The 15,616-nt window shown below is 49.2% G+C and overlaps 1 protein-coding gene across 5 annotated transcripts; it reads left to right on the forward strand.

Annotated features, from left to right (window-relative positions):
- Window positions 1–1,297: 1,297 nt before the first annotated feature.
- PDYN (prodynorphin) lies at window positions 1,298–15,071 on the forward strand. 5 transcript variants are annotated; one of them, XM_010379022.2, is made up of 4 exons: window positions 1,645–1,706; window positions 2,774–2,833; window positions 12,266–12,413; window positions 14,412–15,071. In XM_010379022.2, the coding sequence occupies exons 3-4, from the start codon at window positions 12,285–12,287 to the stop codon at window positions 15,045–15,047; spliced, it is 765 nt and encodes a 254-aa protein (XP_010377324.1). In that variant the 5' UTR covers window positions 1,645–1,706; window positions 2,774–2,833; window positions 12,266–12,284; the 3' UTR covers window positions 15,048–15,071. The 5 variants fall into 5 exon arrangements, with proteins under 5 accessions (XP_010377325.1, XP_010377324.1, XP_010377323.1 ...); XM_010379023.2 differs by lacking the exons at window positions 1,645–1,706; window positions 2,774–2,833 and adding an exon at window positions 1,298–1,474; XM_010379021.2 differs by lacking the exon at window positions 1,645–1,706 and having other exon boundaries at window positions 2,611–2,833.
- Window positions 15,072–15,616: the final 545 nt, after the last annotated feature.

Genomic DNA, 15,616 nt, shown 5'->3' on the forward strand with positions numbered 1-15,616 from the left:
GGAGGGGGCAGAAACTTGGAGGACATGTCAACCTGACTGGATTCTAGCTAGATGACTTGCTGTGTGTCTTTAGGCAAGTTTCTCAGCTCTCAAACCTCTGTTTTCTCATCTGCAAGATGGGGATAATATTAACCAACTGACTAGGTCATGAGGATTAAATCTGACGACTCTAGCTAACTGCCTGGTACAGCCAGGTGCCCACAAAATGGGTGGCCCTGCCAGACTTCTGAAATAGTTGTGCCTCCCACCACAAACTGTCTGCTATTGACTGAGAAGAGAAGCATCTTCTCTTCCAAACCCAGAGACCCCTATGTTCTGGAAGATCTTTGTAGCAGTGAGGAGTGCTACCTTCAAGCTGCTGCTGGTCCAGGCCAAGGGTATATTTAGGTGGGTCCATCTCTCACCCAGAGTGTGTGCTAAGGCACATTGCAGCCCATATTTTGAGGGGTTTTTCCTGCTATTCATTTTGTGTTGCCGCCAGAGAAAACTAAACTACAGCTCCTGGCTGTCGGGGAAGAGCTGTGCTTCTGCCAGGGCTAGCGTGCCTGGCACCAGCTCAGGCATGTACCAGAGCTGAATGCTGTTTGCAGGCAAACGTACACACAAAAAGATTCCAGCACACGCGTGCACCAGCCAACACAGAGTTGCCACGGCACACAACACTGGGCCACGCACGTGCCTGCTGACTCGGCTGTCATCTCCCCACTGTCTTCCATGATCAGAAGACTCTCTCAGCCTCTGTCTGTCTCTGTGTCTGTCTGTCTGTGGATCAGCATGTTTTGAGTCTGTCTTCCCGGTTGGTTTCCTTTTCTCTTGCTCTGTCCTTCTCTCCTTGTGTTTCTACCCATCTCCCTATCTCTGCCACTCTCTGTCTGTTTTTCTTTCTCTTTCTCCCCTCCTTTGTAACACTCCCTAGGTCCGACATTGCCTCTTTCTCCATTTCTGATTCTCTGTTTTTCTGACTCTCTCTCTCTCTTTCTTTCTTTCTCTAACTCTTCTGTCTGTCCTTCCCTGTCTCCTTTTTCCTATGACACTCTCCTAGAAACGCATCAAATACTGAAGTGGCCGGATTTCAAGTGACAATCAGCACTACACCCAGAATCCGCCCCCCTCCCCAACACGGCTGCCTTCCTCCTCCACATCCCTGTCACGAAGAGAAGCCTATTGTGTCGGGCCCAGGGAGTTCGAGTTGAAGGGCCTGGGGGTCTGCGCTCTGACTGCTCTCAGCCACTTCCCCATTGGCTCCCAGCAGCCTGTGCTCAGCAAGGGCTGAGCGACAGGGGAGGCTCTCGTCCATAAAAGAGGGGAAGAGGCACCAGAACTGCCATTCGAAGGGGCTTTGGTGGTGTTCACAGCTGCCTATTTAGCACCTCCTCCCAAGCCGGAGTCAGGGAGGCCCCTGAGCCTTGGAACGGCCACCTGCCACCTCCGACCTGCTCAGCCAGAAGCTGCCCAGGGACACAGCAGAGCACAGGTAATATCCAGAGGGGGCACTGGAATTCTATCTCTTGGTTTTATTTGCTTATTCCTGGTCCTCTGGACCTAGAGATGGTGGGAGCTCGGGCTGGGGATTTTAGGTTTGGGTCTGATTATCTAGCAAAGGAGCAAAGGTAGTTACGTTTAGGAGGCTAGTTCACAAAAGCCAGACCAGTGAGAGACTGCTCTTTGGAATCTCCCTTTCTGCACAGTCCTAGCTTAAACAGGTGGTAAGCTGTCTCCCAAGAGGACCACACTATGGCTTTAGCTCCAGGGTCTCCTTCCCCTTGCAGTCTCCCACACGGCAGTTCCCATGCCATTCCCAGGATCTGAGGGGAATGGGACACCCTGGGTGGGAGAAGTGAGAGGTTTCACTAATCAGGGTGATTTTAAAGGTCAATGAGTCTCACTGGACTTAGAGAACAAGGGCTTGGGGACATTAATGAGATCCAAGGCTCTGGCATTTATCACATAACATGTACATCAAGGTGCGGCCAGTTTCGGCCTTTTCATTCTTTTCGGATTGTGTTTAATTGCTGACAGTGTGCTGTTTTGAGTGGCTTCTTTCGATGGAATTTGAGACAGGATGAAGTTTGGGGGTGTTTCGTTGGAAGGGAATGGGAAAAGGGAGTGACAACAAGCCAGGAGGCCCAGGCTTAGCAGGCGTTTTCTTGTCAATTTTACTTGGAAAGGACTTGTTGCTCCCCTATTAATTACAGCCAGAGGAGTCTAAGGCCAGGAGGAAGCTCAAAGGGAAAGCCATTTGCTCACTGGTCCAGAGACCCATATTCAGAAAAGTACCGAGTCTCAAAGTTTGATTCTAGTAAAAAGCTGATGAGCTTCGGGAAAAAAAGAAAAAAAAAAGAAAGAAAGAAAAGAAAAAAAAAGCCTGCTGACTACTCCAAGGTTGAAGAGTAAATTCTGCAACTGCTTACTTTTTTCTGGGGATCCAAGAATCCCTCCAAGCTCTACAAACATTACTTAATTAAGTATCCAGTCTTCCCAGGGGAAACAAGCTCTTTCGATTACTGGATCTGATTTCAGTTCCCCTCCCACAGACTGAAAGTCTTCATTATCATCTTTCTTCCAAGGGTTGCTGAAATATACAAGGCTTGCCTTTCTAATTTGACAGGCATCCCAGTCAAGATCCATTGCAAAGCACTGCAGAGTGTCGATACTCTTCTGTTCTTTCTCATCCCAGGCCTCACTGCCACCCTGCTGTGGCACCTTCCTTCTCTTTTCCCCTCCTCTCCTCCCCCCAGTCCCACCACACCTTGCCTTTGTTCTGTTTTTGCAGGTCATTTGTCTCCAGGCTTTGAGATCTGCGTGGGGGGAGCTGTTGCAGCAGCCCAAGCCGGTGAGTTAGCTGCCTGGGGGTGGTTTGCGTTCACTGACGGGATCTCAAGCCCACTGCTTTGCCCCAGCTGTGATAGGCGGCAGGCAAATCCTATGTCTCTGTCGGCAGCTGGGAGGGGGATGTCACACTGGTTCCCGAGGCTCTGTGGCAGAAGGCAGCACATTTTAAGGGAGCAGGCAAAGGGATCAGCTCTGGGGCTATTTGAGAAATTTGCGATCTTAAAACACGTGGAAGGTGTTAAGGTTTCTTGAAGTAACTCCTGGGAGCCAGGAATTTTCCATCTGTCATCTACACGTGTGTCTCACAACACCTGAAACAGTGCTGGGCTGAAATCCCAGATCCTACCACTCACTTACTGTGTGACTTTGGAACAGTACCAGTCCCTCCCTGAGTCTCACTTTCCTTACCTGTATGATGAGAATAATAATAATATTCACCTCCTAAGTTTATTGCAAGCCTCAACGGGATACAGCAATATGCCTGGCATTCAGTAGGTGCTCAATAAATACTGGTGTGACTGCTCAGATTTTCACTGTTGCAAAGTGGTGAGGTTGGACCTTTCTCTCTATCGATTATCATATTGCTGATCATCCCACTCCATCATGCTGTGTGCTACGTCCAGGAAATATGATCTAACGTCTAAAATTTTCATCTGCGGAGCTGGTGCTCCTTTCCCCTCCCCATCCCAACAGAAGACTTTTTATTCCATCTGCTGCATCAGGATCATGAAGTCTCTTTTTGATCGACACTCCCTCACTCCCCCTCCCACTACCCACCTCCTTGGGTCATTCCTGCACAATTGTTGTATTTATTAGGTCTCTTCCATCATGGTAAGAGAGATCAATAGTTACTGGTTCGATTTCAATGCATGCCTGAGAAAGTGTGGTTACACAGCTGATTTCTCTCACCGTATTCACGCATCTCAGCCCGTGATTGTTGGCTAATCTTGCTGGGTCTGACAAAGTGATAAACCTGTTTCACTGAGACAGAGCTGGCCACTGTGGTAGGCAGTAAACATCGGCTGGAGACACTCAGGTAAGCCCAGGATCAGACGCTCGATATGGAGTGAGGTCTGTTAGTGCTTTGAAGCACAGCCTCATCAGTCCCTCCCAGGCTGGATCCAAACTGATGCTTCTGGCAGGAGGACAATGGCCCAGGTCCATGAGGCACATGGCTTAGCTCAGGGGGCTCCTCCCGGAGTCCATCCAGGTCATCCCACTGGCCAGAGCGGTTGGCCACAAGCTGCAGACATATGCACCGAGGCAATCTGTTGATGCATTGGCTCGAACTGCCATTTGGTCCCTGTCCTATTCCTGGACAATTTGATTTAATTTGACAACGGTTTACTGAGCAATTATTATGTGGCAGGGTCTCTTGCCCACTGGTCCCTAGGAACAAAGGGCAGACTCAGAGAGCAGCAGGAGGGAGAGAATTGGTGTTTGTGATTCACACAATAGGTCAGCATCCTGAATCAAAATCTTCTTTCCCTCCCCACTTCTCTCTTATTTTGTTCACTTCCCTTCTCTCTTTTCCCTCTTCTTCCCCTCCTCCTCATCCCCTCCCCTTCTATTCCTGTTTGTCCTCTCCCCATCTATATGTCTCATCTTGTTTTTTTTTCCCACATGGTCCTCCACCTCTCTCTGCTTTTTCCTGGTGTCTTGGTCTCTTTTTCTGTGTGTGCAGGTCTCACCTCTGCCATTCTTTTAGGCCCATGTCTTTTTCTCTGTGTCTCTAACTCTTCTTATGTCTCTCTCTCTCTGTGTCTCTTCATCTCCATATCTCTCTGGCTCATTCTCTTTTTGCCTTTCTCCCCATCCCTTAATTGCACCAGAAAACAAAAAGCGTGGTGGTTCCATGCAAGACTTGCTCTTGAAAAACATTCTTTTAAATATGCAGTGAGTGATCCCACCAGGACCATCGCCTGCAAGGCCGTCTTTCCCTCTGGTCTCTGCACAGCAAATGCAGCTGACCACCAAATGGGACCCTCGTCCAATTCTGTGCTTGGATCTTTGCCAGGCTAAAGGGTGGGTTTACTTTCTGTTCAGAACCCAGGTCTCCTTCTCATTGATCATTCGTCTTTTGTTATGACGCTAACACCTAACAAGCGGCACCACTGTTTCAAGTTCAGGGGCTCCCTTTGCCAACCTCCTGGAGACCCACAAGGGTGAACTTTAGACTTTTGAGTGTGGGGTAAAAGTTCCTGAAATGGTTTCAACATCAGGAGTGTGAGGGTTTGGGAGGTTATCCGAAAGACACTTGATACATATTTAGGCCTCAGGATGGTTTGTGGCATGGAGTAGCGGACTGACTTTGAAATCTTATTCTGCTGTTTCCTTGCTTCTTGGTCTTGGCCCAGTCTTTAGACTCTCTGAGCCTCTGTTTTCCCCATCTGGAAATGGAACTCATAGTTCCCAACCCACTGGATTCTCTTCAAGAGAAGAGAGAAATAATTGAGATAAAGTGGATAGCAAAGAGCTTGTCCCTTCTCAGAGTTACACCCTAAATGGGGAATGCGATGGACTCAGAGTCCCAGCTCTGCCATGATCTGTGGCCGCAGAGAGGTACTTTATCACTTGGTCCTCACCTTCCCATCTGGATCCCAAGCCTGTAATGTGAGCCCCTGCCCCGTAGCATCCACAGAAGGCAGCTGGAGTGCACAGTGCTTGGTGCAGAGCAGCGTCTCAGTCTTTGCTGGCTGTTAGGATGGTTGTCATTGCAGGGTCATTGAAACAATGCCATCTCTTTAGTGGGAGTCATGGTTCGGGTGTGGGAGGCTGGAGTTCTGTTTCCATTTCCCTCCTGACTCATGATGTGACCTTAAACAAGTGACTTCATTTCTACCTTTTCCCATTTCCTCTTTCATCAAATAGGGATAATCATATGCGCTAAAGTGCTCACAGAGATAATTGCGATGTTAAATCAAGCCATTATTATTCCGTGCTGGCTTTTTAAATAAAAATGCTTGCGGCTCCTCTGAGCCCTCAGCTGACTACAATATAGAAATATCATCGAGGAGCCAAGAGGTCAAAAAGATCGTTCCCTTTCAAGGAACTCTGGGCCCTGGGTGAAGAGAGGGTCTACTTTGTGCTGGCCCTTTAAGCGGTGCTGTCTCAGTGCAGGAGGATGATACACCCCATTCACAGATGAGAAGACTGAGGCTTGTGAGGCTTGTGGAGGAGGTGGTACCAAATGACCGCAGAGCCCATGCCTTTCCCTCTCAAGGGAAAGGAAAATCCCAAGGCAAGCATCCCCAGGTCCTCTCAGTATTTGCCAGGAGAGCAGCCCAGGCAACTAGAAAGGGCTCAGGGCTGAAGAACGGGGCCAGTTGCTTCCTGCCTTTTCCATCGGGAAACCCACCTGACCTCCTGGTAAGAGATCCATCCACTAGCAAGACATAAAAAATGTTTTATTATTTGAGAATATGTTCACATGCCTGAGGACTCAAGAAAGTTAGCTTAAAATTATTAGAATCATAAAATGTTTATAAAACCAGTGAAAGTACAGTCAGCAAACCTTGTCTGTAAAGAACCAAAGAGTAAATATTTTGGGCTTTCTGGGCCCTACAGTCCCTGTTTCAACAATTAACAAGGCTTTTGCAGCATGAAAACAACCACAGACATAGATGCAAACAAAGGGGCATGGGTGTTGCATTAGCCAAGGTTCTCCAGGGAGGCAGAACCAACAAGGTGTGCCTATCCACAGAAAGAGATTTACAGAAGGAATTGGCTGATGCAATTAGGGAGGCTGGTGAGTCTGAAAAAACCCCTCCTGTTAGGGGAGAATCACCCCACTGCCCCAACAGCCCCTCTTTCCCCTACTGGGCTGTTACAAAGCACCTGAGGTAGCGGCTGAGATAAAGCTTTACAAACTGCCAAGTGCAAAGGACTGCTTTGTGCGGCCTCCGGGTCCTTGGCCAAGTCTATGAAAGAAGACCATGCAGGCCCTCCATCAGGGTCAGACGCTGACATCATGCCTCCTGCTTACTGAGGGGGCTTGCTTTCCACTTCTCATCCCGATGATTGACAAATTTCCTTTCCTCCTTGGCCCATCCCTAAGCAGACATGATAGGCAGGCAGGGCTCTCTCTTATGACTTCCCAGCTCCATTCCTTGGCAAATCCCCATCAGAAAGGTCGAAATGCTTCCCCCAGGGCCCATCTGATGTTGTTTAGCAAAGTATTTATCCTATAAAAGGAAGGAAATAGGATCACCTATGAAATTGTGAGGGCAAATGTGTCTCTACTAGAGTCGCCTTTTAACCCAGAGGGATCTGGACAGGAGCCCAACTCCCCCATTCATGAATCCAGGTGAACTTGGATGAGCAAGTTCCCCTTTCTCAGCCTCAGTCTGCCCCTCTGTAAAATGGGTATTAAAAAAACATGCACCTCTGGGGTTGCTGTGAGGATTGGAGCTAATATGTACAAAGCAGTAATGTACAACCTGGCTCCCAGTAGGCTCCTGAGAATTGGTGACTGTTGCTGGGTTGACAGGATCATGGATGAAGGGCACTCAGCCCAGACTAACACCGAGCAGGCCCTCTGTCCACGGCAGTGAGTCATGCAGCAGCATTTTTCATTTCTGCAGTGTGCCAAGCTCTTTATGATCTCTCCTTTTTGCCCTCTTCTTTTCCTATCTCCTACAGCTCCAGTAAGACTAGACTGGAGCCTTCATACTCCACTCTCCAAAGCACCTACTATGTGCCAGGTACTTCAAGCACATGCCGGGTGCTTCACATGTGATCATTTATTTAATTCCTATGCCCATGCTCTGAAGCATTATTATTAGCCCCATTTTGTGGCTGAGAAAACTGAGGCACAGTAAAGCTAAGTCATTTTCCTAAAGTGGTGGTAAGTGGTGGGCTGAGACCTGAGCCCACGTTACTGACCATTTGCTGATCCTGCTTCGGGGTCAGGAAAGCATTTGTGGTCCCACCTCTCCTTTCTCACCAGCTGTGTCCTCACCACCCCATGCTGCTTCTCCAAGTTAGAGTGGGTAATTCAGGGGCTGCAGACTCACACGTCTGTCAGGTATTCGGCAGTGAGGGAAGCCCCGGGTGGTTCTGTGGGTGGTGATGGGCAGTATGGCTCTTCCTCTGTGACTGTTGCCATATTGAAATACAGGCTCAATGTTCCCAGGCCTTTTGTTTTTTCAAGACAAATTGAAAATTGCGATTTTTTTTAAAATGTAAAATTTCCTAATTTTAAAATATTGCCTGTTTATTTTCATAACCAATTGGTGTGCAGCTCCTGCTCATTCTAGCCCTATATGAAGTACTGGGACATCATTCATTCATTCATTGATTCGTTCATCAATCACTCAAACTTCCTTAGTCTTCCAGTCACATTTAGATCAAATGCAAACTCTCCCTTGGCCTATGAGAGCTGGCATTATCCGTCCTCTGCCCACCTCTTTGCTTTTCAACCCCAGTCTCTCCCCTTACGTCCCTTCATCCATCCTGGACTCTTTGTCATCCTCAAGCACAATACACTCGCACCTCAACGACCCGCCAACCCACCCATAAGGGACTCAGACAGGTAAGTGGTCATTTTGTGATGGAGCCAGCATAGGAGGCTGTGGGATCTCAAAGGAGGGAACTAATCTAGACACACTTCCTGGAAGAGGCAACTGAGGCTGAGTTTTGAATAATGAATAAGAATTAGCAAGGTCAAAGCGTGATGGGAGTGGATGAGTGGGGTGACAGAGATGTTCCTGGCAGAGGAAACCCTGTGTGCAAAGGCTTGGGGGGCGGGGTGCATGGAGCATTTGTTTTGAAATTGCAGGTGGTTTGGTCAAGCCCAGGACAGGCAGAACTCACATCCAATCTGTCTGGATGCTGTATACTTGCTGGGATACCTTGGACAGACTATGTGATCTTTCTGTGTCTCAATTTTCTCATCCATGAATGGGGAGAATATTAGTCCCAGCCTTATGGAGTTGTCATAAGGACCCCCCTTCCAATAAGACACACACAGTTCTGAGCACAGGGGCAGGCACGCAGGGAGCACTAGCAAATGTCAGCTGTCAGTATTAGGAGAGCCTGGGGGTGCTAGTGACGGGGACAAGCTTCCTCTGGAAGCCAGAGGACACAGGGCAGAGGTGCAGTCAGATCTGCATTTCAGAAGGGTCCTCCAGCTGCTGCGTGGAAAGTGTCTATGAGGGAAAGATTGGAGGCTACTCCAGAACCAGGTGGAGGTTGAAATGGACCCTGGAGGGAGAAGCTGGAGGCTGGAGATGAGGGGACTGAAGGGGCCTGGGCAGAATACAGCGGTTACGAAGGTACCTCTGGAGCCAGACAGCCTGGTACGAATCCCAACTTTGCCACTTACTCACTGTAGAATCTTGGCAGGCTCTAGAATCTTAACTCAGTTTCCTCATCTGTAAAGTGGGCATGACAATAGCACCGATGCTGTAGAGTTTCTGTGAATATGTGTGAGTTAATCCATGAGAATTGCTCAGAACATCGTGAGTACTTAATTACCATCAGATCAACCAGAATTATCAATAAATATAAAGTTAATGGATGAAAGACAAGGATGCCAACACTATTTTTGCCTGAGACAAAGAGATCTTAAAGTGAGTCCCCTACCTTAGCAGCTAAGCTGTGTGGGAAGCCTTCAGCCAGGAGTTAGATGGTGTGGTAAGCACCCCCTCCCCAGTAGGTTAATTCACTGCTGATCTTCTAACAGGCCAGCCCGCCATCGCTGATATCAGAGAAAACATGAGCTGCCTGCTCTGTCCGGCTCACTGGTGGGGAAACGTAATCCGCTCCACAGCTGATAGAGCGTGAGAGAAACTCAAGGGGAAGAGAAAGACACAGGATGGACACAAGTCCGTTTCCCTGACTTTTCCACTGAGCCTCCCTGGTTCAGGGGAGCAGACCTTGCCAGCCTCAAGCAAGGCACATGGACCTGAGCTTGTGCCTTGAATTGCTATGTGACCTCAGGAGATTTACTAAGCCTCTCTGAGCACCAGTTTTCTTGTCTATAAAGTGGGGGCTTTGTATATAAAGTCCCTTGGATCTCACAGAGGGCGCAGCTGTTAATGAATTGAAATTGCTCTAGAAATTGTAGTCATTAAGTGTAGGGGGTCAAACAGAACAGGCCTTGCACCCCAGCCTCACTATCGAGGTAGGACATGGGCAATTCACCAGACCAGAAGTGGCCACTTCCCTGAAGGAATAAATGAGGTGATGAATTGAAAAACTTAGTGCAGTAGGGGTTTGATAAATGGCGACTGGGACCACTATTAAGCATGCTCCGGTGGGAGAGCCCACTACATGCTTTAACGTGGAGACCCTGCTTTGGCCACAGCATGGGGTTCTGGGGCCCAGGGGGTGAAAGCTTTGAAACATCCTGAACACCTGAGCAAACGAGGTAGTTTGCAGGGATGGGGAAGTTGGAGGAAAAGAGGACAACCATTTCTGAGAGTAGATTGTTGGTGTCAGGTTACAAACCATGCTGGGCCAAGTGTGAAGCCCCTGACCAGGGTGGGGTGGGTGTCTTAGGGGAACTGGGCACTTCCAGTAGAAAGAACTGTACTGTGCCCTCATAAATCAAATATAAAGGCCCTGAGTCTTGATACCTGATTTATAAAGGGCTGGACTATGAAACAGACAACCTTTTGGTTTTTTTTTTTTTTTTTGAGACGGAGTCTCACTGTGTTGCCCAGTCTGGGGTGCAGTGGCATGATCTCTGCTCACTGCAACCTCTACCTCCTGGGTTCAAGTGATTCTCCTGCCTCAGTCTCCTGAGTAGATGGGGCTATAGGTGCATGTCACTCTTCCCAGCTAATTTTTGTATTTTTAAAAGAGATGGGGTTTCACTATGTTGGCCAGGCTGGTCTGGAACTCCTGACCTCAAGTGATCCGCCTGTCTCAGCCTCCCAAAGTGCTTGGTTTACAGGTGTGAGCCACCATGCCTAGCAAAACAGACAACTTTTAACAGAGTATTTATGAAGCATTAATTCATCTGCCAGGAATTTATTGAGGACCTGTGATGTGCTGACCAGGGTTTTAGGAGCTAGTATACAGCAGAGAATAAGACAGGGTCTGTGCCCTCAAGGAGCTAACATTCTATTGGGGAGGTGATAACCACAATGTACACACCACCAACAACAACCAAACATCAAATACGTAGGAGACTGTGAGGTGGGAGTGTTCTGATGCAAACAAAGGGTGATGTAAGAGAGAGACCAAAGAAGCCTCATTAGACACATAGTGATCAGTAAATGCGTCTCTGCCAGTATGACAACTAATTTAATGACAAAGAAGGAGCTAGTGATGTAGAAGTCTGAGGTCAAAATACTGCAGCAGAAGAACAGCAAGTGCAAAGGCCCTGAGGCCTTTGGAAGGAGCAAGCTTGGCATATTTGAGGAACAGAGTGACCACGTCAGAGAAAAAGACAAGACATGGAACCAAAGCCTAAAGACTCACATAGACTATTTTCATGGAAGAGGCACACGCGGCTGGGGGAATAGAAAGGAGGAACATCTCATCTAGCCTAGGCAATCAGGGAGAGCTGCCTGGAGGAAGTAATATCTAATCCAGGACCTAAATGACAGGTAACAGAAGAGGAGATGAAGGGTTCTCCAGGCAGAGGGAACAGCATGTGCAAAGGCCTGGGGGTGGGTCAGAGCCTGATGCATTCATTAAAGGGATTGCAAGAAGCTGATGTGGTTGAAGCCCAGAGCTGAAGTGTGGGACTGCAGGAATGGGACTGAGGGTACCCTGACATTTAGGCAGAAGGGCCAGGCCTGACCCCACCCAATGGGTGTGTTCACAGAATTGATATTGCCAGGAAGAGCATTTCAGAATGGGAAGGAGGAATCAAAGAAGGAACTGGAGGCAGGCGGGGAGGCCAGCAGGGAGAGGGAATAAAGGTGGAGCTGTGGCTGAGATCAGTGACAGTACCAGAGTGGGAGAGAAAAATTCTGGAGCCCTCACAAAGCTGAAAGGACTGATGTGGGACAGCCTGGGACACAGGGACAAAGACCTCGGAGAACTCAGAAAAGCATTTAACTAAGTATCTTCTGGCTTGGCAGGTGGCCAAAGTGGGTTTTGAAGTCTGGAAGACCCAGAGCAAGTCGTGGCTTGTCCACTTCCTAGCTGCGTGCAACCACTTCCCTGCTCTGAGCCTCAGCTTCCCCATCTGTTGAATGAAACTGGCACACAGCCCACATTGAAGAAGTATTGTGCAGATTGGAAGTTAATGTACAGGAAAGCTCTGGGTACACAGTAGGCGCTCACTCCCTTCCTTGACCCTTGGCTTTGGGCCTCCACTTTACTTCCCTGGGCCTGTTTTCTTGACTGTAGAATGGGAATCAGAATGCTTTGCAGTGCTGTGGGCAGGAGTTAAAGAGATGAATTTGTGGGCTCAGAACACAACCTGCAGAGGGGTGATCACGGATTTCATTATCTTCTCTTTCTTCCTCCCCAGCAGGAATTGCTGAGACAGGATGACCTGGCAGGGGCTGGTGCTGGCTGCCTGCCTCCTCGTGTTCCCCTCTGCCACAGCAGACTGCCTGTCGCAGTGCTCCTCGTGTGCGGTAAAGACCCAGCATGGGCCCAAACCCATCAACCCCCTGGTAGGTTTCAGGCAAGGTTCTTCAATGCCCAGGTCCTAGGGCCTGGGTGAGGGAGCCCAGAGAGGGGATGTTGCAGGCCTTGGCAGCTGTGTGCTGTCCTGTAGATCCATCCCACCTGTGCAGGGTGGCGGGCGTCCTGCCCTGTAGATGGCCTGGACACCAGAGGATGCTGTTTTCCATCTCCTATCCCCACTCCAGACCTCACCACCATGGGTTCACTCAGGCCAGGACAAGAGACTCAGGTGTCCAGGGAGAGTGATGCCTGGCAACAGGGAGTGTCATTGCTGAGGTGGTGCTGACTTTGGCAGTCAGCAGCTCTAGATTGACTTTTTAGGGCTTCTTATTCCAGGGCTGATGAGCACCTCCAAATCTAGACAGTTCCATGAGAGGAGCTGTCTCCACCACCCCTAAATGCAAAGATCTGGCTGACAGAATCAAAGCTTTGACCCCTCTCCTGGGCCTTAGCCCCTCTTGGCCCCACCTTGTTGGCTTTGCTTTGAGTTAAGCTCCCTGACGTGTCTCTCCCATGACAGCAGAAAGGCTGGAATAGAGGTACCAAGGGCATGGGGACAGAACACAGACTTTGATTCTGCCCCTTTCTAGCTCCATGACCTTGGAACCCCCTCTCTAAGCCTAGGTTTCTTCATCCGCAAAATGGAGGTGATTCCATGAGATAGTGAAAGAAGTTATTTATTTATTTACTTTTTCCGAGACAGGGTCTCACTCAGTAGCTCAGACTTGAGTGCAGTGGCGCGATGTTGGCTCACTGAAATCTCTGCCTCCCGAATTCAAATGATTCTCCTGCCTCAGCCTCCTGAGTAGCTGGGACTATGGGCACCCACTACCACACCTGGCTAATTTTTGTATTTTTAGTAGAGACAGGGGTTCACCATGTTGGTCAGGCTGGTCTTAGACTCTTGACCTCAAGTGATTTGCCCACCTCGGCCTCCCAAAGTGCTGGGATTACAGGCGTGCGCTATCATACATGGCCAGAAGTTATTTATTTATTTATTTATTTATTTATTTTTGTTTGTTTGAGACAGAGTCTTGCTCTGTTGCCCAGGCTGGAGTGCAGTGGCACTATCACAGCTCACTGCAACCTCCGCCTCCTGGGTTCAAGTGATCAGCTTCCCGTACATCAGCTTCCCGAGTAGCTGAGACTACAGGTGCACACCACCACACCCAGCTAATTTTTGTATTTTTAGTAGAGATGGGGTTTTGCCATGTCCACCAGGCTCGTCTCAAACTCCTGGTCTCAAGTGATCCGCCCGCCTTGGTCTCCCAAAGTGCTGGGATTACAGGTGTGAGCCACTGCACCTGGCAAAATAAGTTATTTAATACATAATTCTAGCCACTGAGAGATGCACAAAATGGGCCATGCCCAATCTCAAAGAGCACCGTGTTTAAGCATGAAGACTTATGGCATTGGACGGCCTGGGTTCAAGTTTCAGTATTCTTTGCTGTTGTCATCGTCATTATGATTGAATGCTCCCAATGGCCCTATGACATGATGCCATTGCCCCCCACCCCAAGCCTGATGAACCCTCTTGTGTCCTCTCCTGTGTGTTCTCTGCCATTCTGCACTTCTCTGTCCTACTTTACCAAGAGTTAGCAGTGTGCTTCACACCTGCAGAAGCCTGGGAGAGAATTTGTATTTTTAATGGAGGTGGGGTTTCCTGTATGGGAGTCAGACGTGGAAGGGGAAGGGTGAGCACCCAGAACACTCCGGGAAGATCTTACTTCCAATTCTGGCAATTGCCACCTGCAGCCATGTGTCCTGGGTCTAAAGTCATTTCACCTCTCCAAGTCTGTCTTCTCTTTCTCAGAGGCACAAAGTCCCCTACCTTTATGCACCACCAGGAGTATGAACATGGGTAGCCCAGGGCTTAGCAGTGGTGCTCATTTTTATTTTGTCAGACACTGGACAGGGGAGCCTGGGGCAGAGCAGTGCGTGTGTTTTGATCATTTGCCACTGTGGTCTTTTTGGGTCTTTTGCAGATTTGCTCCCTGCAATGCCAGGCTGCCCTGCTGCCCTCTGATGAATGGGAGAGATGCCAGAGCTTTCTGTCTTTTTTCACCCCCTCCACCCTTGGGCTCAATGACAAGGGGGACTTGGGGAGCAAGTCGGTTGGGGAAGGTCCCTACAGTGAGCTGGCCAAGCTCTCTGGGTCCTTCCTGAAGGAGCTGGAGAAAAGCAAGTTTCTCCCAAGTATCTCAACAAAGGAGAACACTCTGAGCAAGACCCTAGAGGAGAAGCTCAGGGGTCTCTCTGGCGGGTTTGGGGAGGGAGCAGAGTCTGAGCTGATGAGGGATGCCCAGCTGAACAATGGCGCCATGGAGACTGGCACACTCAATTTCGCTGAGGAGGACCCCAAGGAGCAGGTCAAACGCTATGGGGGCTTTTTGCGCAAATACCCCAAGAGGAGCTCAGAGGTGGCTGGGGAGGGGGATGGTGATAGCATGGGCCACGAGGACCTGTACAAACGCTATGGGGGCTTCTTGCGGCGCATTCGTCCCAAGCTCAAGTGGGACAACCAGAAGCGCTATGGCGGTTTTCTCCGGCGCCAGTTCAAGGTGGTGACTCGGTCTCAGGAAGATCCGAATGCTTACTCTGGAGAACTTTTTGATGCATAAGCACCTCTCATCATGGAGTAGAGTCAGCAGCATCCCCTGACACCTTTTCAGGTTGGAGTGCACTCATTCATCCTCCTGTATGTGCCCCTTCCCCATGCTCAGCTCAGCACTGTGTACAAAATATCCAAGCCCAGCCTATCTCTCTTCTGCCTGGGAGTACGGGATTTCTCTGGGGTCTGTGATGGGGAAGGGTGGATGTCCCTTCTCCACAACAGGCTTAGTGCTTGGCTCAGATGCCTAAACTCTAAAACTACTACCAGCAGCAGCAGCAGCAGCAGCAGCAGCAGCAGCAGCAGCAGCAGCAGCAGCAGCTTGTGATCTCAGTCCTTCCAACCTGTTCACATGACTCCTCAATTCCAGGGAACCAGAGCGACGTGTTCTTTGTGCCTGTAGGTCTAGGATCTCCAAACTTAACCAATCACATGCCCCTCTCAGAAGAAATATGAGCATGCTCCCTCATGCAGATAGTATATGCATCATAGACAAAGAGTAGAGCTTTAACATAAGATAAATAATCATACACAGAAATCCTGACATTATATTCCCAAATCTCAAAGGATCTCCTGTGC

The sequence above is a fragment of the Rhinopithecus roxellana genome, chromosome 13, assembly GCF_007565055.1.
Source record: "Rhinopithecus roxellana isolate Shanxi Qingling chromosome 13, ASM756505v1, whole genome shotgun sequence".
Taxonomy (NCBI): Eukaryota; Metazoa; Chordata; class Mammalia; order Primates; family Cercopithecidae; genus Rhinopithecus; species Rhinopithecus roxellana.

What these genes read in the sequence shown, in the direction of transcription:
- PDYN (XM_010379023.2), top strand. Translation starts at nt 12,285, where the DNA reads ATGACCTGGCAGGGGCTGGTGCTGGCTGCCTGCCTCCTCGTGTTCCCC. An exon ending in CCAAACCCATCAACCCCCTG is followed by an intron (nt 12,414 to 14,411) that starts GTAGGTTTCAGG and finishes GGTCTTTTGCAG; the next exon opens with ATTTGCTCCCTGCAATGCCA.